At 45.2% G+C, this 27,203-nt stretch overlaps 1 protein-coding gene across 5 annotated transcripts in view; it reads left to right on the forward strand.

Moving 5' to 3' along the window:
- Positions 1-4,614: 4,614 nt before the first annotated feature.
- Positions 4,615-27,203, forward strand: part of RUNX1 (RUNX family transcription factor 1) — a 245,222-nt gene continuing 222,633 nt past the window's right edge. Inside the window, exons 1-2 of one of the 5 annotated variants that reach the window (XM_081234926.1) lie at positions 4,615-5,236; positions 5,362-5,477. In XM_081234926.1, coding sequence (XP_081091052.1) covers positions 5,420-5,477 — 58 coding nt within the window. In that variant the 5' untranslated portion in view covers positions 4,615-5,236; positions 5,362-5,419. Of the gene's footprint in view, positions 5,237-5,277; positions 5,478-27,203 lie in introns of those variants that run through there. The other 4 variants (XM_081234927.1, XM_081234923.1, XM_081234925.1 and 1 more) reach the window with 4 other exon arrangements.

Raw genomic sequence — 27,203 nt, forward strand, 5'->3', positions numbered from 1 at the left:
TGATATTTTTTTCATTTTGACATTTTGAGGTTCTGTAAGAATTTGCAGCCTGCATCTGTAGGGCTGAATGATATTATTCCAAAAGAACATTTAATTCAATAATTAAGTGATGAACACTAAGGATTTCTTTCCGCAGAGGAGATTTTCATCTCATTCTTACCCAGACCTCTAATTTAGGGGTCTAATGCCATGTCTTTATGACACTTGGCAAATGCAAGTATTAAAATTCACATATTGCATTTTTCCATATTGAAACATCAACCACAGATCTCCCTTATTCCATTCAAACCCGCTTTGCATAGTCCAAAAATTACTGATCCTCACGGCACCCCAGTGAAAAAGGTAGTATTATGCTTCAGTTTCTAAAGAGCCATGTGGATGTTTGTAAATTTGCCTACCACCAGGAAAATGAGCAGCAATTACAGTAAAAGTCAAAAGTTCCTGAGGCCAGGTGCTTTGCTCAGACTGGGGATACGCCCCACTCTTTGCCACACAAACTGTATTGTTGACTCCGCCATTTAACCAATATGAATTCTGGCTTCTCTCACTCAGAATAATTTTAGTTTCCTCATTTCCCTTAGCTTTCCCTGCCTGGATCTCATGCTAAAATTAACCTCAAGGTTGGAGGACCTGGAAAGTTCAGTACCAACCAGAAATGTTTTCCATCTTTTGACCAAACCTCGAATACTGAACATTCTAACATTCAAGGAGCGTTTGTTGAAGTTTTCCAGCTCTACCCTCTTGGTTTCAATTCAAATGGCACCAGAAGCAGAAGAACTAAAATGCTGTAAGGAGAAACTATTCCAAACAAGATTCTTGGCCCAAGGCAGGCCTGAAAGGATCCAGATGCATCTGAAAGAAGTAGCCAAAATCCTGGGTGCCTATGGAAATGGGGCCTCTGGACTCTGGAAGGTTTGGCTGTTACAAGCGGGTGCAGGGTAAGGCTGGGTCCCTTCTTCTGGACCAGAGTGTGGGTGTGACAGTGGCAAGGCCATGGCTGGAGAGCAGAGGCAGGCAACCAGTGATGAGGAGGACAGTCCATCATGGAGATGGAGACCACCTGCAATGTTGTGATGTGCTGGAGGAAGTCTCAGGATGAATATGCTTCCAAACTGCAAGCTAGGTGAAAACTGAGAGTCTCATGCCTCTGGAGGAAAAATAAGCCTTCTGTTTACATGCATGTGGTTGCCGGCCTGGCAGTGGGAGGGCACGGGAGCCTCCTACACTGTGTGTCTGTCAAGCCTCAGACTGCAAACGTGACCCGAACCCAACACTTGAGTCAAGAGTGACAATCCAAGAAATCTCAATCTTGGAGGACATGAACCATGCCTCTTGGTGGTGTCTGTTGTCTAGAAATATCTAGGGCTTACAAAATTATGCCAAGGTAGCAAGGTAGAAAAGTAAGACCTTTCAGAAAGTTCCAAGGAAAAAAAGCGATCTCAAAGAATGTAGAAAATTATCACATTGTTTCTTTACCAAATTCCTACATTTTCAAGGCTTCTCTCTGAGCTACGTTTCTCAGACGTTAATGTGTGTAGGAATGCCCTGGGAAATCTTATAAAACTACTGGATTCTGGTTCAGTCGGCCTGCGGGGGAGCCCAAGATTCTGATTCCTAACAAATTCCTGTGTAATGTTAGTACTGCTGGTCCACAGGCCACTCTTGGAGTCAAGTAGCTTAAAGTCTTATATTTGAAACAATGGTCATTAAACAGCTTTTTATACCATTAGACGGCTTTCATCTGATGGGTTGGTTTCAATGCCTTTTTTAAAAAATCCTATTTTCCTATTTCCCCGTTGAGCAATACATCTTCATCTAGGGAAGATTAAGAAATAAATACTGAAACTCTTGCCTGAGTATAAAACAAAGTCTTACATTTGAATTGTACTTTTATCCAGAGGGGCTTGTGCATAAGACAGATGTGCCCCACTGGTGACACCACCATGAGGGTCCAGGAGAGAAAACCTTTAACGTTTGGGCCTGCAGAGCTCTCCAGTTGTTTTAAAATACAGGATTTGCCAAGAGCAGATTATATTCCTTCCATGAAGCTCTGACGTCTATGTCCCAGTTTAAAAATTATCACTGAGGTCATTATCAGCATGGCATGGAAGTTTCTGGATAGCACCTCTGTTGGAACAGAAAGATTTAGAAAGTAATGGAAACGTGTGCTGCAGAGAGATTATTTACAAGCCTTGTCCTCCTGGGATTTTAGGCTATATATAGTTTGAGGGGGATCTTCTTTGCCTCCATTTTATGGCCAGAGAATCTTCTTAACAATAAACACGTTCAGAGAGAGTGTACAGTAATCATGGAATGAAAAAGCCTAACAGAATGTTTGGATTGGATTGGACTGCACACAGAAGCCTATACATTAATTATAAGGTTACACAAATATGCATCTTCCCACCTTTGCTAGTATTTTTACAGAACCATTAAAAATGACAGCTGAGCACATTTGCCTCCCTAATAGAAGCTGTAGCCAAACTGAGCGGGGATGAAAACTGCCATCCAATTACTTTGCAAAGCCACAGTTGCTGTAGCCGCTTGGGTAAAATTCCCAAGCCAGCAGCCCAGAGTCTGAGTCACTTGAAGGAAGTAGGAGAGAGGGTGTGGGTCAGTGCACAAACTTAAAGAATCCCAAACGGTTCTAGCTGAGATACAGTTGAGTATCCCCCTAGGCGGTTCACTGATGACACACGTGTCCTTTCGTCTTGGGCTCCTAAGGAAGAGAGAAGGCCAAGTTCACCACCAGCTGGATGAGTCTTTATTATTGTCATGACTTGGAGGATGCCCAGAAAAACTCCAACGGTGGCCTCAGCGAGCCGTCAAGTTCTGCTGTGGGTTGTCATGTCAGATAACCCGGAGGAAGGCAGCTCAGGGCCGGCGTGCAGGCCTGCAGACTCTGCCCCCTGGTGCCCCATGGAAACCCCAGCCCAGATGATGACAACAAACCTCGAGGCCACAGCAAATCCCAGCCTTACTGTGATCTTTAAACTTGACCTGTCCTACGAAGACCCCATGGGAAAGATATGTATTTGACTCCAACTAGACCCCCAGAGCAAAGCCAAGAATTTGGGCATTTAACTGACACATCCAAACCCTCCCCTCAAGCATCTGGACACGTAAGGCTAAAATCATCTGGGGAGTTCCGAAAGTGAGATATCCAAAGGGTTTAGCTGCATCACCGCTCGAATTTCTACGTCATTACTGAGTCTCAGCCGACTCTGAAATGACAGCTGAATGTTAACAGCACTGAGCTCCCAGGACCCTGCCAGGCAGTAGTCAGTGTAGCAGAGAGAAAAGAACTTGACCTGGGGTTTAACCAGCCACGACTCTATCAGGGAGCCCAGAAACATACTGTTAATTTTCTTCACAAAGGATTTTCATTGGGAGTTGTACGCAACACGCATGACATTGAGATCTTCATAAACCTCGTAAAAGAAATACACACATTCTTACTCTTTTAAATATTAATAAGGTGTCAAGCTTTGCCGAGCTAACTTCACACAAGTCTGAGAGAAAGCAGTCTCTCGAGTTTCAATTCCTGCTTAGGTCAAAACAGGAGTTAGTAAAAATCATGTCTATTCCTTTTGAAAGCCCTGCGCCATGGCCTTTATAATGTGTTATCCCTGGTGCGTAGGGACAAAATTGAAAAGATGAGGGAAAAACCTGAGGAGCTGTCCCGATAGTACAGACTTTGCAGAGTGCCTTTGCTGGCTATCACAGACCAGCTTGGAACCCAGGGTTGGCATTTTAAAACCTCTCGTCTCATAGTTTCTCTTAACCGTGTGCGTTGAAACTACACGCAGAGTGCCGTGGATGACGTATATGGAGCAGAACAAAAGAAATAAAGTCACTAATGGGGAAAGGAGATGCTTATTTTGGAACTTCAGATCAATATTTGATTTGTTAGCAGGTAAAACCAATGGGCAGGAAAAATAAATAAATATGTGTGCCCAGGTTGGCTGGCCCATGTGCAAAATTAACCTATTTTTAGCACTTCCAAGCAGGCATGTCTTCTTGCTAAGGTAGGATGAGCTATATAATATTCTTTCATCAGCCTCTTGCTCTGGAGGATCACCGCCTCTGGTTCCTCTATCTTTTGTGAGGTCTTCTTAATGCTTTCAAAGTACAGTTACAGTCATCCTGGGTTGAGTTTTACCTAGAGGTATGAATTAGCCTACTGATTTGAATTGAAAAGGCAATACAGTGATCTTTCATGGGTGAGAACAAAAAATAAACAGCTGCAAGATAGCCACTGCTTTGACCCAAAATACAGAATCTCTCTTTTCTTTGTTTTCCTTTAGCTTCCTAAGTTACATGTGTGTATGTGTATGTAAGAGAGTACTATAATTTTATCTCTTTACTGAAAAGATGTCCAGTTAGCAGGAAGTAAACCACAAACTTTTGGTTTTATTAAAATGGTCTTTTGATCACAAAATTAAAATGCTTTCCTTTTTACAGGCTTTAAAATACCAGTAAGTTGCTAGACCCCCTTAGGGGTCAGACTCTCATCAGAACATTTCCTTTTAGGGTTTTTTTCCTTTTATAGTTTCACTTATGCCGTGATCGTCTTTACCAAGGGCTGAATTCTCCTGAGCCAATGCCCAGCATCTTAAATGGTGAGGTCCACATCCTGTCTGAGCAGCAGCCTGATGTGAGGGTTGAATTCCTATTGAATAAGCAGCAATGAAATCCTTATCAAAATAATCAGGACTTCCCAAAACCACAAATAACAACAACAGGACCCAAGTTGTACTAAATCAGCAAAGACCATTGATAAAATAAGAGACTGAGTCACTTTCTTCTACAATCTCTCTCTCTCTCTTGCAAAGCCTACTCGGCTATTTTCTTGCACCGCCCGGGGGAGGGCAGGTGGAGGGAAGGAAGGACATTGCTCAGAAAGTAAAAAAAAAAAAAAAAAAATTGACATCACTGAAGTCACATGATTGGCGAGAACCAATTAAGATGGGCTGTGGAAAGGGGAACAGTTAAATTTGTAATTTGGGTTGTGTGAAAACTTCTTTGGGCCTCATAAACAACCACAGAACCACAAGTTGGGTAGCCTGGCAGTGTCAGAAGTCTGAGCCCAGCATAGTGGTCAGCAAGCAGGACGAATCACACTGACTGCAAACCACAGGGTTTCGCAGAGTTTTGAACATCATCAACCCACAGCCAAGACGCCGCTTTTTTTTTTTTTTAATCTTTACCAATTTGAATATTTGTCTTCGCAAAGGTACATTTTTTTTCATAAGGCTCAGGGAGCCCCAGAGGCGTCGAGGGGGGAGAAAAGGAGCTGTAGGAAACCATGGTTGGGGGTGAGGTTAAAACAGTGACCTTTCTTGGGTTTTCGTTCTCAAGGTAAAAGAAATCATTGAATCCCCCGCCTTCAGAAGAGGTACCTTTGCAGGAGGAAGCGATGGCTTCAGACAGCATATTTGAGTCATTTCCTTCATACCCACAGTGCTTCATGAGAGGTGAGTACGCTCTGGGCTTTTCATATCTACTTTTGCTCAGCTTTGCTGATAATGAAGAGGCAGCCTGTTGTAACTTGGTGCAGAGAAAGCCCCTGCCGGTGCCCTGTCTGTTTGGTATAGGAGGAATTCAGACTCGGGCGTATGATTTCAAGACTATTGGATTACTTCTTCATCAGATGGCCACTCTTCAGAAATGTTTTCATAAATACTTAGTTAAGCTGCTGAAGGGTTCAGTCGGTGGGTGAGAACTTTGTCAAGTGCAAGTAAGTTGGGCTGCTCCTGATTAAAATCCTAGAGATTAGAAAGTTTGCAGGAAGCTCTCTGGGTTTTCTTCGGTTGCCCCTTGCCTGGGATGACTGTGGCTGAGCTGTCCTGCACTGGGCATGCAGTATGCCCCACATGCCAGCCTGTCCCGGGCTTTAGTGGGCTCATGCACTGCCAGCCAGGAGGGCCGGTGCCAGTGTAGGGCAGAGGCGGAGGTAGGCTCACAGCCCGGGCGGGAACAGCAGGGACCAAGTAGCAAGTCAGTTGTCTCCAAAAGGCAGAGAGAACAGGAGCTGGGCAGACTTGTGTAGGTTGAAAGCCATAGGATGGGGCCATGCTGGGTTATTCCTTGCAGCCTCAGTGCAAAGAGGCAGCCGGCTTCTTTTGAGAGAGAAAGAAAGCAAAGAGTACAGAGGTTTCTCTCGCCAAGAGCAATGAAAAAGTTGCCTAAGTCAAGCGTTTGTGGCAGCTGAAGTCATTAGATTACCCGTTTCCTAATAGGAGCAGCTACTGTGGGATACCTGTCTGCATTTTTGCAACCAGCCTCTTGAAATACACAGAGCTGTGGTTGAGCTCTGAGTGTATGAGTACGTGTGTGTGCATGTGCATTCTGTGTATCTTTGCTGGGAATATAGGGCCGCGCCTAAACCAACACAAATAATAACATGGAAATGTCACGGAGGCATTGCCGTGTGCCGGGGCAAGCACTTTGACCGGTGCCTGCGGAGTGTGGCTTGATGGTTTGGCAGAGCTGGGATAGTGTGGGATGGATGGGATGGGGAAATAATTAATTTTCTGGCTACAAACTCTCGCGCGCACCCAAATAGTATCTGTGACTCATTATTTATTCATCAAGCCAAGTGAGCCGAAGAATGCAGAGGGCTGCCAGCCACTTTGTCACAACAAACGCTATTGTGGATGTCACAGAGCTTCTATGTTTCCGGGTCTCTGAAATTTAAACACTTGACAAAGATGTGTGTGTGTGTGTGTGTTGGGGGACAGTAGGATTTCAGACAGAGAAGAAAGCAAGTCATTAACCGATTCAAAGCTTCAAATTAAAGGGTTTTCAAGTGCTTCTTTACTGGCAGCTGAGGACATTTTAGTGAAGTTGAATCATGCGATGCGTATGAGTCACACATCCTCACGGCGATGGGCCGAAACGCCGGCCGCTGGTGAGAAGCTGTGGACGACTCTCGCTGCATTTCCTCTAGGCAGCTAACAAGCAAGGAAGCAATATTTGTAGAATAACAGCAAAAAAAAGATCTTCCTGCCTCGACTCTGCTTTCAATACCCCCTCCAAACGATGATTGTTTCCTATTCTATCAACTCAGGAAGGCAGATTCAGGAAATTTTTCAACATTCCACTGGGTAATAGATTGGATTTCTGTGTGCAGTGCTGGCCTGCCTTCTGTCCTTGCTGGTCGGACAGCAGAGATAGTGAGGGGACCTGGTGACCTGCTCAGATGCCGGGAAAGACAGGGAGCTCAGCCTCTAACGCAGCCCCACAGCCGCTGTGTCCCCAGGACAGTCACCAGCCCGCCCCAGGTTAGGAACCGGTGGCAGTTAGCTTTCAAGGGGGCAGTATGGAGCGGACCCCAGGACCCCAGGCAAGACCTAGAAGGGCTCGTGGGTAAAGGTCTTTTCACTCCTTCCTCTCCAAAGGAACTCGGGGCCTCTCATAATCTCTAACTCAAGGATAGAATATTGAGATTGAATTTCAGAGAATCAAAGTGAAATCTTGGCCATTTTCACAGCTCACTTTATCTAGGTGATTTGTCAAGCCAAGGGTTTACGTTGTCTGCGTTCGCTGTCCACACCACTCATCTGAGCTGGAAAGGTGGCAGAATGTCATGGCATTTGGTGCTATGTGGGCAGTGCCTCAGAGTGTGATGCTAGAAGAATCGCCCCCTTCTCTAACAAAGTGTTCTCCCCAGAGTCTGTACCCCTGTTTCCCCAGCCTGGCCATCAGCGGCTCCCAGCACTGTGGTCATTTCTCACTGCCTGTAATTTAGAGCGTGTGTGCCCTCCCCAGCTGCAGCTCCAAGCGAGCGGGGAAAACATCTTGTTTTGTTCCTGGGATGGTCCTTTATCAGTGCATGCAATTCTCACAGGAGGAAACCCGTAACTCATTTTTAGCAAGATACCCGTGTGGAAATGGAGGGGAAAAAGAAGTGTGGCGCCCAGCAAACCAATGTTCCCTCCTGTGTGACAGGCAAGCGAGAGTCTGAGGGCCTGGCATGCAAAACAAGTGTGGTCTACCACAGAGAAGGCCGTTCTGTTTCTGTCCCACTGCACCGGCTTCTCACTGAAGGTGCTCAGGCAAGAAGATGAGGTGTGGTTGAAATTCCCTGGCATGATCCCACGTGGTTCATGGCGTGAAGTCCCTGCAGGACCCAAACTTGGGTCTCCTGGCGGGGTACCACGTGTGGGCCCTCAGAGCTGCGGTAGGCTTAGAGAGGAAGAGCATCGGCACGTATGTTTTTGCAAAACGCCTCAGGTAGCCTTGTTCTTAGAAGTGGCTTAGTGGTCTATGCAAAGCCTGAATGCTAATATGCCTTCGAGTTCCTAGAACCACAGGTAAAAATCTCGGCGGGGCTGACTCTCTGCTGTCTTCTCGAGGCATCTCTCAAAAGGAATTGCAGGATCCAAAGCTGCATGTGTGAAGCGTGCTTCTCTGTGAGCCTCGGTTTGCCTCTTTTTTCAGAGAAATATTTATGAAGGCACTTCTGGCTCTGCTGAAGTTTTAAGATCACAGAAAGCCGTCGCTTTAACTGGGTATCAGACACCGTGTGAAAACTGTATTCGTTTGCTAGGGCTGCCGTAACAAAGTACCATGGACTGAGGGGCTTCAACCACAGAAGTGGATTGTCTCATGATTCTGGAAGTCAGAAATCTCATGGCGAATCCTGGTGTAGCTCTGTTTTTTGGAAGGTTTCAAGGTGTCAGGAGGTGGGTTTCTTCTGGGGCTTCTTTCTTTGGCTTGTAGAAGGCCATCTTCTCCGTGTCCTCAGATGGTCTTCCTTTGTATTTACCTATGTGATCATTTCCTCTTCTTACAAGGACACTAGTCATATTGCATTAGAGCACACCCGAAGGACCTTGTTTAATCTTAATTTTCTCTGTAAAAGCCCAATCTCCAAATACAGTCACTTCTGAAGTACTAGGAGTTAGAACTTCAAGTATGAACGTAGGGAGGCCACAGTTCAATCCCTAACAGTGTGTGTTAGCAAATCTGATTCCCTCTGACCCACCGGGAACCTGTACTTTTCCTAAGTGCCCTCCTGGATGTGGAAGAATCAGACCCCAGCTCCCCCATGTGAGATGCAGCTTTGCATTCTGAAACTGCCCACACATTTTGAAACTGAGGGGGAAGAAAAAAAGGTGTTAAAATCTATCTAAACTCACAATCATAGCCTTTGCCATTTAGTTCCTTTGCATGTTAAGAAACCTTTGAAAAATGACAAGGCAATTTTGAAATGCTGAAGCTTTAAAAGAGCAAAAATCAGTCCCCAGAAAGACACCACCTCCTTGGCTTTGCCGCTTCCCCAGGGATCGTCCCTGTAATTCCAAACCCCCCCAAGACACACTCCCCCCTTGGGGATGGGGGACAGGCCACAGGAGGCCCCGCACCTGCCCACACTCCAAGGGCAGGCACGGTGAGCCACCAGGGCCAGAAGCAACTTCAGAAGAAGCAACTGAGCCAGGATCTAACCAGCAAGACGACTTGAAGAGCTTTTGGAAGCAAATTCATAGCCGGGAGATTGCTCTCTTCTCTTGAAATAGATCTGAAATGTGTCCTCTGAAAAGATCTGCCCCTTTACTGAGAAAGAAAGTGATGCTGTGGCCGAGGGAAGCTCCAGGGCCACTGCACGTGCAGCATCTAATAGGGAAACGCTTGCGGGTGTCCGTCTAGAAGACAGGGCCCAGGAGTTTGTAAAAGCAGCCAGGACCAGAAAGGGAAGGCGCTGGGGCTGAATGAGGGACAGGCACAGACTTAGTACGGTGATGCCCTTTTCTAGCTTTTCCATTTTTCTGGCTTTTCCCAAATAGCAGCTTCTCTCTTGAGCTTTGGTTTCCTCGGGTCTAAAGCGAGGATGGTAGGAGGACCTATCATTAAAGTACCTGCGTGGACCGAACTAAGCAACCAGTGTGAAGCGCTCAGCACAGTCGTAAAACTAACGGGCAGTTAATGTCAGCCGTGGCTACTGATGTTCGGTTTCCCAAGATGACGCTCAGTCAAAGCTGTCCGCTCTCAGAAAGGAGAGGCCACGAGGCCGTGGGAGGACCCTGGGAGAGGCTCCCTGGGGACGTAGAGTCCCAGGGGTTGGGGAGGAGATGGTGTGGAAGGTCGGAACCAAGAAGGGAGGGAAGGGGGGTCTAGGTGAGGGTCCACCCAGGGCAGGTGGGGCGGCAGGACCACAGTGGGGTGTGGGAGGTCCACGTCTTCAACACCATGTCACCCTTGTTTTACCTGTAAGTAACCAAAAAGAGGAGAGAGGAACAGCAAGGACTCTTTACATCACTCCACGGGCTTAGCTTTTCAATATCGAGGCTAATTGGGGCGTGTTGTACTGGAATCTTGACAGAAGTTTCTCCTCCTTGAGGTCCTGGTGTCGCTTTATTCTCCTGAAGGCCCTTCTTAATGAAAAAGCCACTTCACCCGGTGACCCTCTGCAGGTTCCTGGCTCCACGCTTCTGGTGACATTTCTGACCATGCATTTGTCAAAGCCCAGCAGTGAAGGCACCTCGGGTGCTTGTCCTGTTGGGGGCAGGAGTGGAGGCTGCACAGGAAACTCAAGCGAGTTTTCAGTTTCTCAGGTAACTTCCTAGTGACCTAGATGAGTCATTAGACATCTCTGTGTCTCGTCTGAGTTCTGCAAAAGGGGCTAATAATGTTCTAGACAAGCTTGCCTCCGAATGACAGAGTTCCTGTTGGAAATCTTTGAACGTGTCAGAAAGAGCTACCATAAAATGCGTCACAAATGTTCTTAGTTTAACAACATGAAGCGACTATTTTTTTTTAATTATTTTATTTTCTGGTGGGAAACAGCGATCCTACCATTTCACATGTGGCAAGCATTTTCCCATATTCTCTCAAAAAACAATTGCTTTTTCCAACCCCCATTCTTCAGCGAACTCTCCAGAAGCTGCTCTGGTGCCTGAAACAGACCTTAAAATTTGCAAAACACTTTTTTTCTGAAAAACTCTTGTTCCTTAAGCTCCCGTCCCTTCTCCTTGGGGCCGCCAATGCCCTGCCCTCAGCCTCCTTGCTGAGTAAAATAAGCCCTAAGTGATGTGTCTTTCTTGGCCTGCTTTCACCCCCGCCCCCATAAGATGATACCCCAGAGTGGTAGAAAGGGAGCATTTCTTTTAAGAGCTTTGCAGGCTGTGAACATAATCAGGGGGTGCGTTCAGAGAACTATGGGTGATTCTTGAACATGAAATGGAGTTTAAAGCCTCACGTAACCTTTGACCTACTGGACAAGTAAGATGGACACTCCCCTGGATCACACAGACTTCCCTTTTCGTCGGAGAGACATCCCCTCATCCTCTCTTAGCTTCCTGAGTCTCTCGCTCCCTGATCTCTCTCCCCCATCCTCCTCCCCTCTACCCTCCAGATAACACTGAACAATGCCAGAGAAGGGAAGGAAGGGACTCAGGTGGAAAAGTAAACCACGCATCCAAAAGCCGACTGAAGTGCTGCATTTTCTAACAGTGACATAAAGGGTGTAAAGCTCTTGCTAGGATTTACCAGTGAGAACTGTGTTTGGCTGCACATTATGGGAAACTTGGCTACGGTGGCTCAAGCAGCCAGGCATGGATAGGGAGTTAGTGGTCCAGGGCTGATACGGCGGGATGCTCCTGTGCTCTGGTTCCACCATGAGATGCCTGCATCTCAGACCTGTCCAGGCAGGAAGGAGATGAGGGGCTTCAAACCCTTCTCCTTGCGAAGCTCCATCTTTTTACTCAGGGAAGGAAGCCCCTCTCTGCCAACGCCCCCTTATGTATCTCATAGGCCAGAACAATGTCACAGGGTCTCTAGCGGGAAGGAGCCTAGGACAGTGGACTTGTTGCTTGTCAGACTGCTCCCAGGCAGATATCCTGTTTCTTCCAGGTGACATCTCACCTCCTATATTTTCCATGTGGATAGTGCTTTGAAAATACATGTAGAGAAACTCGAAGTTCTTCCTTCAGTCCTTCTTAGAAGTTGCAGGTGGATGCTGGGGGTGTGGGAGAGGGTGATATTTATCCTTATTTTTCTTTATTTTTCTTTCTTTCTTTTTTCTTTTTCTTTTTCTTTTTTTCTTTATGGAAGAAAATGAAGGCACCTTCAAGGTCTTTTTTTCTTTTTTGGAAGTGTAATTGATTTACAATGTTGTGTTAGTTTCAGGTATACAACAAAGTGACTCAGTTATATACATACATACTATATATATACATATATATATAGGATATATAGAGAATATATATATCCTTTTTCAGATTCTTTTTCATTATAGTTTATTACAAGGTATTGAATATAGTTCCCTGTGCTATACAGTAGGTCCTTGTTGTTTATCTGTTTTATATATAGTACTGTGAATCTGTTCATTCCAAGCTCCTAATTTATCCCTCCCCTGGCCCCTTTTATTCTTGACTTACTGAAAGGAAAACAGGCAGGAGATGGGAGGGGGCGGAGCAGGGAGCTGGTTAAAGGGAAGCCAGGGTTACACCTATTTTCAGGGTCAAAACCCAGAAGCACACTTGACTCCCACAGTGTTAGGAAAGAAAAACAGACAGCCTTGTATGGATGGGAGTGTGGCTTGTATATGAACCACCACACCTGGCCCCCTGGATTGATGTATCTATTAGTAACTGGAAATAGTTTCCTTTTTTCTCTTCCTCACTCTTTTGAATTCTCAAAACCCCACAGCCCACACTCTACGTTTTGTTTTGTTTTGTTTTTTTTGCGGTACGCAGGCCTCTCACTGTTGTGGCCTCTCCCGTTGCGGAATACAGGCTCCGGACGCGGAGGCTCAGAGGCCATGGCTCACGGGCCCAGCCACTCTGCAGCACATGGGATCCTCCCAGACCGGGGCACGAACCCGTGTCCCCTGCATCAGCAGGCGGACTCTCAACCACTGTGCCACCAGGGAAGCCCTACATCTTTTTTTAAGAGAATTCTTTCCTACAGAATTTCTTGAGGGATATTTTCTTTTAAGTCGCCCTCCTTAAATTTACCTAAAGATGTTTTTACCTTTGATTGAAATACGACAACCAGATAATACCCCTCTATCTGGGTATTAACACATTCATACCTTATATTTCCACAAGTTACAGATTATTTTTGCTTCGTAATTACTGGCCTGTCTACTTCCTGAGTCTGGATACAAATCTACCTCCCTACAAGTCAATGCCATAAAAAAAAAAAAAAAAGCCTTTATTCAGTTTTTCCCTGAACTAAGAAATAGTGTCAAGCTTTCATTTTGCTTTGCTGCAAGATGAGTATTCATTGAGGATCATTGCTTTCATGGACAACACTGCCCTACCAGCCCGTGGTCCTTCTGTGTCTATTTTCAGATGGAATTCTTTTTAAACAATGGGCTCCCCCAGACATTTTTAGGGGCTCCCAAGGTGAAATGCCACCCAAAATGGAAATCGCAGTTGGCTAGTTGGGCTTGTTCAATGGCTCTGCTGATTTCAAGTCTGATGCTTTTTTGTGTAAACTTGCAGCCTGTGCTAAACTGATGCAAAGTTAACGACTCAACTTAAGTCTTGAAACCATGTCCATTGGGAGAAATATGTGACTCCAACATTTTGCAAAACTCCTGCTTACCTTCCCTGCCAACCATCTGGCTTTTACTCCTGGTCTTTTGGATGTCCTCTGTGAAGACTAGGACTCCTAAAATAAACCTTCTCTGATCTCTGATAGGGAACAAAATTACAAGATATGAGCAATAAATCAAATATATCCTGGGACATCAAAGCAAGCCTCTGTCTTCTCTTCTTGAGAGCTATGTTGGTCCTGATCAGCACTTAAGTTTTTCTGAAAATGTGTAGGAATTCAGATTTTTTCATCAGTAGTAGACCCTAAAGACCGATCTAGAAAATATTGCAGTAGTCAGGTTGCTAAATAGGGATATGTTAAAAAAGAGCAAACAAAAGTCAGAACCCTGGGATTAACAGATACACACTACTGTATATAAAATAGATAAACAACAAGGACCTATTGCATAGCACAGGGAACTATATTCAATATCTTGTAATAACCTGTAATGGAGAATAATCTGGAAAAGAATACCTATATAGATATACATGCAAAACGGTATCACTTTGCTGTACACCTGAAACTAACACAACATTGTAAATCAACTATAATTCAGTAAAAATAAAGTCAGAACCCTGAGCACGCTGTTTGGTGGTCACAGGCTGTTGTGGGTGAGTTTTTTAAGGGAGGCTAAGCAGAAAGTCTTTAAGGGAGGTCATCAGAAAACCTCTTATTGCTCAGGGGAGGAATAATTTCCATTTTCTATATACAAAAAATCTTGACATGTATAGGCTTTGATGTTTATTTCTTATTACAGCTTCAAAATGTGCAAAAGAGAATATAGACTAAAATACATGAGTTAGGGCGCCATTTTTCCAGGAGCAGTTTCAATGCCAACCACAGTTTGCTGCTTTATTACACAGCTTCTGTTTGCACTTTGAACTACGTGCATGAGGCCCCTCATTCCACACCATCTGCAGGCTGCATCTGTGCAGCCCTCTCCACCTTGCTAACAGTCACAGCTGAACTTGACATTAACCCACTTTGAAAGTGAACAGTTTGTAAACCCTGAAACTGCATATAAATATACATACATGCAAGGGTCTGGAGGAATTAGGGGGAAGGGAAAGAATAGCCACATCTTTTATGAGTTTTCTCTCTTGTCTCTGCCCTTTGCAATCCAGCCTGAGCAGCATGGAACCACTGGGCAAAAACGAAATGATCTAGGCATTGATGGGTATGAACAGAAACTCACACTACTGTTTAATTATCATCGACTCCGCCATTCATAAAAATCAGAATGGCTATGACTCTCAAAGTCCGAGAGGAGAGGAACAATCACTGAACAACCTTAAACAAATATTAGGACTGCGAAGCGGGTGGGGTCGTATAAAGAAGTACAAATGCCAACAATGGAAATTCTGTTCAACTGTCAATCATCCCACATCATTACTTCATGTTAAAAAAAAAAGCTACACCTCCTACACGCTTCCCTCTAGATTGTGTTCAAAACAAAGAAATAATTGTATCCTAGAGGTGGATGAATCTGTTTAAATAACAAATGAACTACAAGGCATAAAAACTATGAGGCACTGTCCCGTGTGATACTTTCTAAGTTATGTGTGTGTGTTTTCTATATATAACTCTATATAGTTTCAGTTGGCATCTGAAACTATATAACTATATATAACTATATATATAGTAATATATATTACTATATATATATATATATATATATATATAGTTATATATATAGTTATATATATGTGGCTGGAATCATCTTAGACATCTCTCTGCCTTAGGGCACCACAGATATTTCCTTGTCCGAGGTCCCACCACTGGTCAGTACCTGAGACAGAACCAGAAAATGGGTCAGCTCTCCTCCTGACCCTAGAGTTTTGCAGACACTGGACTTGGCAGACTGATTCAACTTGGGTGTCTAAATAATCAGCAGACTCCTCTCTTAATCATGCTCCATTCCTTTGCCTTAGTCAGACACCACAGCTCTTGACAGGCCAAGTCCCTTTCTCTGTGTGGAAACATCAAGTAGACAATTTATGTGGAGCCCACAGCCCAGAAGAACTGCTGTAGGTACGTGTCAGGAACAGAACAGCCTCACTAGTGCAGGCTGGACACTCTTTCCTGCCCTGTGGTTTGGGTGTCCTCTCTTACCCAGAAACCCAGCACTGCCTTAACAAAGCACCCACCATGTGCCCACCGTCCCCCTTAGGCAAGTGTACAGTTAACCAGGTTGGTTTTGATGAGAATCTCTCGTGAAATCTGAACGACCAGCAGAAGAGCAAGCAAGCATGTTCACACAGAGGGTGCAGAGACCAGCTCTCAAAGGAACCCCTGAGACGTGTGCGATTGCTGTCTTCCGACCAAATTTGAACCCAGCTACAATTCCCATTAGGGATATCTATCTTCACAGCACTCTGGATTCAAAGCTCTTACACTCAGAAGTGGCCTCCCTCAAGAGGAATAAAGCCCTCTCTCTGTCTCTCTGTCTCTGTCACACACACACAAGCTGGTGTTCAATTCTCATGCCTTAGAGATTCCATTGGCATCTCTTCCCCTGATGTACTCAACTCAGCGAAGCGGCTTCCAAGTGGACCAGGAACAGCTGAGCAGCAAGACAGTCATTTCCAAACTCTTCTGATCATGCCAAATATAAGTAAAACCTATTTAGCACGCCCCCAAACCGATGCACATTTATTTATTTAGAAATTACATGCCTGCACTACTCTACTCATATAATTATAGTATGCGCAGTATACAAAACATCCCCAAAATAGAAATTAAAATAAGATAAAAACTAAAAAGGCAAGTTGTGATGTTTTTTCCTTCCACCCCCCATGAATAACTCAGTTTGAATCAGGAGGTCCCCAGATACCTATACTTTTCGTGTCTTGCTTGCTGAGACTCAACTTGTACCAGCAGTCTTGAGTCTTTCAGCTGAAGTTCCAATCAATGTGTTTTGTTCTTTTTTCGTTTGGTTTGGTTTTTTATTGAAGTATAGTTGATTTACAATGTTGTGTTAATTTCTGCTGTACAGCAAAGTGATTCAGTTTTATATATATATATATATATATATATATATATATATATATATATATATATATATATGTATATATATATATGTATATATACACATACATTCTTTTTTATATTCTTTTCCACTATGGTTTATCATAGGATACTAAATATAGTTCCCTGTGCTATACAGTAGGACCTTGTTGTTTATCCCTTCCATATATAATAGCGTTTATATAACCTTAACCTCCCACTCCATCCCTCCCCCATCCGCCCATAGGTGTTGAAGTATCAACTCCACTCCAGAAGGGACCGTGTGTTCTTGAGCCCCAGCCCTGCTCTATGAGCTGTCATTGACAGGGAGACCACGAGAAGGACAGGCTTGACCACCGAGTGGGTCGGGGAGAAGGGAGCCCAGCGCTTTGGGGCCGGGAGGTTCGTTTCTACACCCTCACCAGCACTGACCGCCTGTGTGAACTTGACTTGCTTCCCCAAACTTGCAGAGCCTGAGTTTCTCACCTGTGAAGTGGGTGCAATGATCCCTACTTTGTATGGTTGTCAAAAGGGTTTGAGATAATATATACGAAGCAATGGACACAGAGAAGAAGTCAGTAAGTAAAGGTAACTCTGGAAAGTGCCACTGAAGGTGTACAGAATGGAGGTGGGGCAGGAAAGGAACCTGTGCTAAGCCCAGAACACGGCCCTGTAGCTGTGCCAGGAACCAGCATGTAGCAGGATGAAGACCTGGGTCTCTTCCTCTCACCATGCAGCAGTGCACAAACGGTCTTAGTGCTCCTTGGCAGACGCTGAGTTTACAAATGTTAAAGAGGACCATAGCAACAGGTAGTGCTTATTGAGCATATGCTATGTGCCACCGCACCAAGCTTTTCCTTGTGTTACCTTGTTAAATCCTTCACACAAACCTGTGAGTAGGTACGCTCATTACTAATCCTATTTTATTCAGGGGAGCATGGCATGAAGAGGTTAGGTAACCTGCCTGAGGTTAAGCTGCTGGTAAATGAGGGGTTTGCTCTGCAGAGCCCAGGATCTGCCTGCAGGGAGGAGGGTGGATGTTACCATTCTGTCAGTTTGACACAAAAGAAAGCTGAGCTTTGTGGAGTTAGAGACTGGCCAAGGGCCCTGGACAGCAAGTGACACTATGGGGGCGGGGGGCTGAACCTCAGGTGGCCTCAAGCTGAGGCCACTGTCCACTGTCAAGTTCACCGTCCTGGACTGTTTGCATGATTCTGGATGCATTCGGTGGTTTTAGGTCCCCAACGTTGGTGTCAATGTCTCCCCTGACCACTGGTTTCATCCTCATGGCCCCTCCCCATCACAGCAGCCCCCCAAGGGAGACATCCTAGTAGTTCCAGGGTTGTCCACAAGGGATGCTTCTCTAAGCCAGCAGTGCTCAAAGAAGTGTACATTGGAATCACCTGTTCCCAAGATGATGGTGAGATGCTGGCTGGGGGAGAGGGTGGAGGGAGACCATGACCAAGTCTATCTTCCTACCAGCTAGTTGCCAGTTTATCCGTCTGGTAGTCCATCTGGGGTAAGACTAGTTTGATTCAGCGAGGCACTTCCCCAAAAAACCTTCAGGAGGCGCTCACTTTTAGGGTCATGTAAGGCTGACCCTGCTCTCACATGACTTGGAGAGACATTTTGTGCCCGAGATGCCTCTCTTGCCCCATCCTGGTCCATGTCCTGGGACCCACGTACAGAAGAACCCAGGGAATGATCCCTCCCCCACCAAAATCATGGGCCTCATACGGGAGTCCATCCTTCAGGACGCCGGGGAGCCCCTGGGAGCCAGCCTGTCAGGACCTTGATCCCAGCCAGGGTTTTCAGCAAGGTTCCCAGCAAACACCCACATCCTGTTATTCCCATGGTTGGGATAAAAATTCCACCTGGAAGCAGTTGATAGTAAAAGTGGCCTCACGCCCTCCTGTCAACAGAACTCTCCACATCACAAAGTCCTCAGTTGTAAAGCCAGAGACCCACTCAGTGATGAGACTTTGGGAATCATCTCTCCATCCTTCTGCAGAAACATCTGCAATTTCAAAAGTCCACGTCACCAGCCCTCTGACATCATTACAAATCCTTTTCTCAAGTAGGTGGGTTTGAGGTTTTCTTTTTTTCTCTCTAACCTTATTTGTACAAAAGGCATTTCTCATCTGGTTATTCTCCAGTGAGTGACCACAGAGTCTCAGAAAGTTCCTTCCCTTTCTCCTTGGGCTCCACGTGGCAAAGGACGGAATAATTAATTACATGCCCCCCCCACCCCCGCCAACAAAGCCAGGTCCCAGCCAGCCCCGCGAGAGTCCCCTGCTCGCCTAGAAAGAGGGAGACCTACCAGCCTCTAATTGTCGTTATGCAAACGTCTCAATGGGAACAAGTTAAAAGGCACTGGTGCTAATTATTCTTTGCGATAAAGCTAATAATAAACTAAGAAAGCTCCTTTGGAAAGGCGACCTTGTGTGAGACTTGCTTTCCTTGTACAAAGTACTCAGGGAAACAAAAACTCGTGGCATAAACTGAATGTTATAGTTGGAGGATTCTTGTGACTCAGAAAACACCCTTGCCGTGCTTATTTAGCACCCTCTGCACACACCCCAGGGCCTGGTCTGTCCCAGCCCCACTTCCCTCCTTCCCTCTTCCATCTTTGCTCTGCGAGATCCACTTGACCTTTACTCAGGCTTTGGTTCCTTCTGGGGAGTCCTGCCCTCAGGTCCAAGCTGACCTGCCCACAGTGGCCTCCCACCATTTTGTGGGACACATTTCACCCCCAACAGGGACAAGTCAGTTTAGAATTCAACAGGTCATTTACACAGAAATAGTTGGAGTTGTTTCCAAACAGCCTCCTCTCGCTAGTCTGATTTTCTGTAAAGATCACACAGCCTGAAGGAGTGAAAAAACAGAGAGGGACCTCGATCCTGTGGCCTCACGTGAGCCTGGACAACCCTTGCAGCCTGGGCCCGGCCATGGGTTCTGGAAAAGTCCACACCAAGGGAGATAGAGAGGGAGCCCCTTCCCCCAGTTACATCCTGCCTCCTTCATGCTCTTGCTGGGAAAGATTCTGGTCTTCACATTAGATAATTAAGTTACATTGCTGCTTATCAATAATGACAAGTACAATTAACATTCTCCAAGTGCTTACAATATGTCAGGCACATCCCCTCCATCATCCCTTTTAATCAAAAACCCTTGTGAGATAAATACAGCTCTTAATCCCCAGTTGATTAAAAAAAAGGAATATAAAATATTCTGTAATAACCTATATGTGAAAAGAATCTGAAAAAAAAAGAAAGGATATATATGTGTAACTGAATCACTTTGCTGTACACCTGAAATTAACACAATATTGTAAGTCAACTATACTCTAATATAAAATAAAAATTAAGTAAAAAAATTAATAAAACTCATAAAATAAAATAAAAATAATACAATTTTGAATAAAAATAGATTAAAATGTTTAAAAATAAAATAAGTAAAATAAACTAAAAGCCACCCAGGCCATACAGCTTGTAGGAGGCTGAGCCCATGGGAAGCGTGTATTCCCTCTGCCTTACCCAACTTCCATCCTATGGGCAGACTGCCTCCCCACTCTGGCCCTCGCTTTTCTCATCTGTACAGAGTGACAATGACGATGATGCCACCTTATAGACTGTCGTGAGGCCTGAGTTAGGAGCACCAGAGGGCTGCCTGACACACGGGACACTTCGAGTTGATTCTATCGATTGTAAAGCGCTTTTCCTTTCCACCTGATTTGCCTCTTTTTCCTTAGACACCGTTCTGCTTGATTTTCCTGTTTTCCTCTTTACACACTAGGGCAACCCAAATCCCAAAAGTGAACCCTGATCCTGTCATTCATGTGACCGCACGTGGCCTCTAATGCCTCCGTGCTGCTGGCGGTGAATGGTTGATGTATGGGGCGAGTCATGGCGTGTGACAGAAGGAGCCTCGGGCTGACTCGGGATCTCCACTGGGGTTATGTGCGCCCTTGCACCCTGATCTTTTACTCCCTGTAAAACTAGGAAGCAGGTGCCTGAGATCTGTCAGCTCTGGTGTTTTAAGGAAGGCATCTGACATCATGCAGGCTAAGAATTTGCCTTGAATTAACCTCACCAATGTTGACATGGGGGATGGGCTCATTCTTCGTTGAGGGGGCCTGTATACCGCAGGATGTGTAGCCGTGACCCAGACCTGCACCTACTCGATGCCAGTAGCACCACCTCTCCAAGATGTGACAACCAAACCTGTCTGCACACATGGCCCAATGTCTCCCAAGGGCTACAATCACCCTGCTTGAGAAACACTGCTCCAGGGAACCCTTAGGAACAAGTGCACTATGGTCAATTCCCATTTATTTATGGGCTAAGGAAATAAAAAGATGTAATGAGTTGACCCTCTGCAACGTGTTTTTACTCCTACGCCTAGTTTGAACCCTGGTCCCACCTCAGCCCCCTCTTGCTGGTTCAAGCCGTCCACAGAACCTAACAGTCCATGAGCAGGGAGCTTGAAAGCAGGGCAGTCAGTCATATACCCCATAACTAAGAGCAGAAACTAAAAGCATCCATGATTCCAGTCTGCTGAAGACAAACCAGAAAGAACTGATACACTCGGATTACTTTCTAGAGGAAGCCAAGCCTGTTAAGTCAATTGTTAATAATTTTTCTACTGAAAAACTAGGGCAAGGGAGAGACAATTAGGTACTCCTAGAAAAATGCATCCAGGTTGCTTTGGTTAATGCACACTATGATTAAATTCAGAAGACAGAAGTCAGCTGATAGGAAGTGATGAGAAAGCTTTTATTGAACAAGCACTATTATGAAGCATTTTCCATGGGCTGGGCCCTGTTGCAAGTGCCTCACAAATAGAACTCATGTCATCATTGTCACATATACAGTGGGGACAATTAGCCTCCTCATTTTACACATGAGTGGCTAAGGCCCAGAGTGGCCCAGAGATTTGTCCAAGGTCACATAGCTGGGAAGTGGCAGGGCTGAATTAAACTCCAGTCTGATTTTGGCTGTTCAGCACTTAACTACTAAACTATGCATGTTCCCAAGAGATGATCTTCTAGAGAGGGTGTAGCCTGGACACTCATGTCCTCTGAAATAAATTCAAAATGAGTGATCTGAGTCTCTAATTACAGACATCATGGGAAGTAGGACTATGATTTGATGATGAAAGAGCCCTTAACTATTCTAAAACTGTACTTGAAATGCATGGTACCGTCAGTCTGAATCCTTCCAGTGCCTGATTTTGAATAACTTGTTTTCCTTCCCTTTTCGTAAAGGGATTGTTAGCATGTCTTTGACGAGGCTCTTGAAATCTAGAAAAGGGGTAATCAAAAAGACCAGCTAATGATCGATCCAAGGATCACTGAAGATTTGGTCAAAAGTTTCAAAAATTCCAAAGCACATTCAGTTTCACTTTTCTACATGCTATTTTCAAATCTCCTCTGGGAGTATATTTCTCCATGCTCCTTTGCACAATTTCCACCAACTCTCATAATTTCTGGTAACAGGGTCACTGGAGCCACCTAACTGGACTGTTGATAAATGGAGGGAAATCATTGTGCATGTCACAAGTGCTGGGACATGTGTCCACGTGGGGTGCTGAGGTACCAGAGCAGGCCTCCCCACATCTCCACACAGACATGGATGGACACAATGTTTGCTCCCTGAAGCAGTGGGGTTACCACAGTGATGCGCTGATGACCAAGTCTTCTAGGATACCCACTGGGAGCTCATGCAAAAGACCATGCTCTAGTTATGACTCCTTTGTTCAGTCCATATATCTACTGTAGCACTTACCAAAATATAATGCAAAGTTTTCTGTTTATAAATGTATTCTCCCAGAGACTCTGAATTCTTTGAGAGATAAGCTCTTCTCATTTTTCTCTTTATTCACAACACGTGGCAGTGTGGGGGCACTCAACAAATGTTGGATGGATGAATGGATGGATAGACAGATGGATAAATGAATGGATGGATGGATGGATAGATGGATCAATGAATGGATGGATGGATGGATGGATGGATGGTTGGACGGATGGATGAATGGATGGATGAATAGGTGGATAGACAGGTGAACAGATAGAAGGATGAAGATCCATCAGCCTTGTACTTAGTGCTGAGGTGTAGAAACCCCAGTGGGTATGAGCAGAAGAGTCCGCAGTAGTGTCTCCACCCACACAGCCACAACAGGGAGCAAGTAATTGGACCTCCAACCAGACTTGGTTCCCCTTAAGACTTGTGATCAGCTAAGAATAGAAAAGAGTGTGTGGGGATATTGGAGCAAAGAAGAGCATGTGGCAGGGGCTGGTTCCACTTCTGTCCAAAGGGTGAGGAGCTAGAAATCCTGTGCGTGTTCCTTGTGGGAGGTTAGACAAGTGCAAGAAGAAGCATGTGAGAAACACTACATAGTCAAGGGGATTCTTTCTGTTCCTGAGTTGACTGGTTTGTGCATTAAATAGAATACCTATGTGGAAAGATAAATGTCTATGACCAAGAGAGTCATAATCACAGGACTGATAATGAGGTCCAGTCCATTTCCCACTGGGTTACCTCTATGACACCAAACAAAGGCCAGAAAGGATGCTCTGTATTCTTCTGTTATCTGCTCAAAGAGACATTTTTTTAATGGGAGAACTTAACCATGTTTTTTCCTGTTCAAAGGATGAAATTAGTGGAAAACCAGAAAGGGTTTGGTGAATAACTTACCGTAGATTTTGGCATGAAGCTCTAGGTCTTACCTATCTCGGTGAAGTTGGGGAGCTGAGTGTGCACATGTCCTGTCCTACTGGACCTCGAGCCCATTGTGCCCAGCACTCCTTCTCTATATCCCTCAATTTAGGGGAGAATTTTCTTCAGGGAATTGTTGGGCAGGTGATGTTGTATTGTGTGTTTCCCCCTTCCATTCCAAGACCTTTGGCACCTGTTGAATAACTGTAGGGTCTGGTGCTCCAAATCACCCCTGACCATTCTCCAAAAGTCCCTCTGCACCTAAGTCCCCTTTAGCCAAGCCTGGACTTCGGTCACGTGGAAACACTCACCTTTGTCCATAGCCATGTCCACATATGAGAGGAATTCCATGAAGGTTGGACCTCATTCTTTTCTCAATTGAAAAATGTTCCTTAATGGATCTTTGTCCAAATAAATGCCTTCTTATCTTTGTAATTGTCATACTTTTCCTTAAGATTTGATCTCATGGTTCCTTCCTCCTGGGTCTGTTTGTTCAGACTCCTGTCTTTCATTTAGATCATATACAGGGAAATTCTTGCCAGAGCAGTCCTTTCTCATTACTTTTCCCACTTTTTTCTCCATGCCTATCACCTTCAGATATCTCAAATCAGTGGTTCGTAACTGGAGAGAGAGGGTAAGAGGTGGGGGGGTAGTTTTGCCCCCAGGACACATTTGGTAATGTCTAGAGACATTTCTAGTGGTCACAACTGGTGGGGAGGAGGAGAGGTGTATTGGCATCTAGGGGGTAGAGACCAGAGAAGCTACTGAACATCCTACAAGGCACAGGACACTGCCCCCACCAACAAAGAATTATCAGTTCCCCAAACTGAATAGTGACAAGGTTGAGAAATCCAACCACCAGAATGAAGCTTGTAGAGACGTATTTTGGCCCTTTTTTCCCTCTTGGTGTTTTACTTTCTATAAAGTGAAACCCTCATTGCCTCCCAAAATTGGGAAAACAATTGTGCGTGTCTTCATAACAAGTACCTGTCAAAGGGTAAAGGGGGAACCTGAAAGGTCTTAGAAATTATGATGGTAGCTGTCACAAGGATCTCCAAGGCCTTTCATGATCCAGTATCTATTGTAGGCACCTTAATATTATAAAAGGGGATCCTAATCTCTGTATTATGTGGAGGAGGGAGGTATCACCTTAAACAGATGGTCTGAAGACTATCGTAAGGCCTTTGAGCATCAGAGGAAAAGGAAGAAGACAGAAGAGAACCGAGTATGAAAAGTCAAGGCTGCAGGAAGCATTGAGAGACCCCAGATCAGAGGCTGGAAAGAGAAGGCCAGGTGAAGGAGTCCTCGGAGCAGAGTTGGGGGCACCACCAGGCTGAGGGTGACCAGATGGCCAACAGGGCTATGCCTGAAACCCATGAAGGAAGGTATTCCTACAGAGGCTGAAAGATTCCCTTAAGAGAGAAGCTAAGGACTGGAGAGCAGCAGCAGGGTAGGACAGGAAGAGCAGGGAGACTGAGGCTGAGATGATAGTAAAGTGTGGGAAGCAAAGAAGAGCCTAGAACCTGAGGAGACACTCATCCAGGAAGTACACCTGGGCTAAGGGGCAGGGAACTATGGGTTACTAGCAGCTGCTGGGAGCCAGGATCTCTCAGCAGTCTCCGAAAGTTATTACACTGACCCACTCGATGCCTTGTGAGCTAATATTGTTAGGCTGACTTTGAAGATGAAAACACGGAGGCTCAGGGTTTAGATAAGGAAAACCAGAATAGTGAAGCTTAGAAACATTAAGAAAGAAGAACAAGGTTGCATGATCAATAACCCTAGCCATGTCGGGATTAAAGCAGAGGTATGTTGGGAGTTCCCTGGTTGTCTAGGGGTTCGGATTCGGCGCTTTCACTGCCATGGCCCAGGTTCAATCCCTGGTCAGGGAACAGAGATCTCCCAAGCCATTCGGCGTGGCCAAAAAAACAAACAAAACAGAAAAAACAACAACAACAAAAAAGAGGTATGTTTATAGCTTTCCACTAAATCATCAAAGTACTACCATTCTTTTAATCTGCCTAGCTATATGTCATACCCTGTAATTTCTTCCAGTCTGAGCTTGGAGTTGGGCTATTGAGCTGACCACCAGCTGGGCAAAAAGGAAAGAGGGAGGCCAACCAGAGCAAGAGACAGTGGGCCACCCAAGAAATCTACCACTGGGGGATAGGAGTGAAAAGCAAACACCATCCCTTCGGTTCCTTTATTTAATAATCTAGATTTCAAGTAGAATGCAAACTATATTTAACAAAAAGAAATCCCTTCCCCAATTCATAGAGCAGAGAGATGAGTGAGGGTCCACACTCCCTTTTTCTCACTTTCTCTGTGTCTTTTGTGACCATATAACCAGATTATCAACTCTCTCACCACCACCCCCATTTCCCTTCCCAGCTTCTTCCGATCCCAGAACCTAGTGTACCAGGTTCATCACACGCTGTAAAACGTGTCAGTGATGACCCATCGGTAAATTTACTGAACAGTTGATGTGTGTGTGATACCGTGTTAAAAAATGTTCTGGAATACAAAGATCAAATGGCATGAAATGTCTCTCCAGAAGCTTACTGTCTAGTTAGAGAGGCCAAGCAAAGCGTCAGAAATAGGCAGTGAACAAAATGAGAATTGAATAGCACAGCCCTAATACAAGAGCCATCAGAGGGCAGGAAAATAACTGATCACTGAATGAGGAGCCTTGATCTGAGGAGGGCTGGGAGAGGAAGAAGTCATTTTATACAGGGCTGGGAAGACACAGGAGATGAAATGAAAGAGGCAGCCAGTCAGATTGGGCCAGGGCGTGCTTATGGGCAATGAAGAGGACACTTCAGCTCACTGGTGAACAGCGAAACTGAAGGCAGATCTTTGAATGCTGCAGCAAGAACGCTGGACTTGAACTTGCAGACCAGGCAGTATGTCAGATCCTCTGGCGTGTCTGTTAAAATGCACATTCCTGGATCCCATCCTGGACGCCTTGAGAGACACAAGGCCCAAGGGCCCAAGAGTCTGCATTTTAACTGCCCTGTAATTTTAGTCGTACTCTGAGAAACACTCAGTAACAGGAAGCCCATGACTGGTTTTGATGAAGTCAAGATGGAATCTTCGTGAAATTTCAGGGTTTAGCAAAATTTAGCTGAAATTTCTTCTACATCTGACAGCATTGCCTCAGGCGGGACCTACACATTCTAGACTGCAAGTCCTCTCTTGCAATCTTATTCGCATACTATGGATTTCCTAGTCTAGCCTCTCAGCTAGTACTTAGTGCTAATTAAACGTGACTCAAAAACATATACTTTAAAGTGCATGCCACAAGATCCTAAAGGTAGTGTGAGATCCAGCTGGGTCTGGAATACTCAAATATGGGCTCCAAATTCTGTACCACTACACAAAACTAGACAGCTTCTGAGAAATGTGGACATACATTGAATTCCAGCTGTGAGATGCAAATGTTTTCCTCAGTAGGAAAGGCCCTGACTAGGTTGGGTTTTGGGGGATGTGTTTTTCCGTCCCACCCATCCCCCAACCATCTCTTGGCTCAGAACCTAACCTAGACTCTCCTGAATCCCAGAAGGTGCTGCCAATTAGGATTTAAGAAATCTCTTGGCTTTTTCAAACTTCCCTTCCCTCTGGAGCACAAAGGAAGTTTCTTCTCTATTAGCAAGGTGGCTGGTGCTCAATCCGAGCCACGGGAATAAATACAGCTGCGCTGAAATACTTGCACGGCCTGCATTAGGATTCATTCTAATGTGGAATCCTCTGTATGTGGCTTGTAGCCTGTACAGAGACAGGCGGCAAGAAATTTATGGAGGGCTTCCCTGGTGGCGCAGTGGTTGAGATTCCGCCTGCCGATGCAGGGGACACGGGTTCGTGCCCGGTCTGGGAAGATCCCACATGCCGCAGAGCGGCTAGGCCCGTGAGCCATGGCCACTGAGCCTGCGCGTC

Source organism: Mesoplodon bidens (assembly GCF_964165515.1).
Source record: "Mesoplodon bidens genome assembly, chromosome: 5".
Taxonomy (NCBI): Eukaryota; Metazoa; Chordata; class Mammalia; order Artiodactyla; family Ziphiidae; genus Mesoplodon; species Mesoplodon bidens.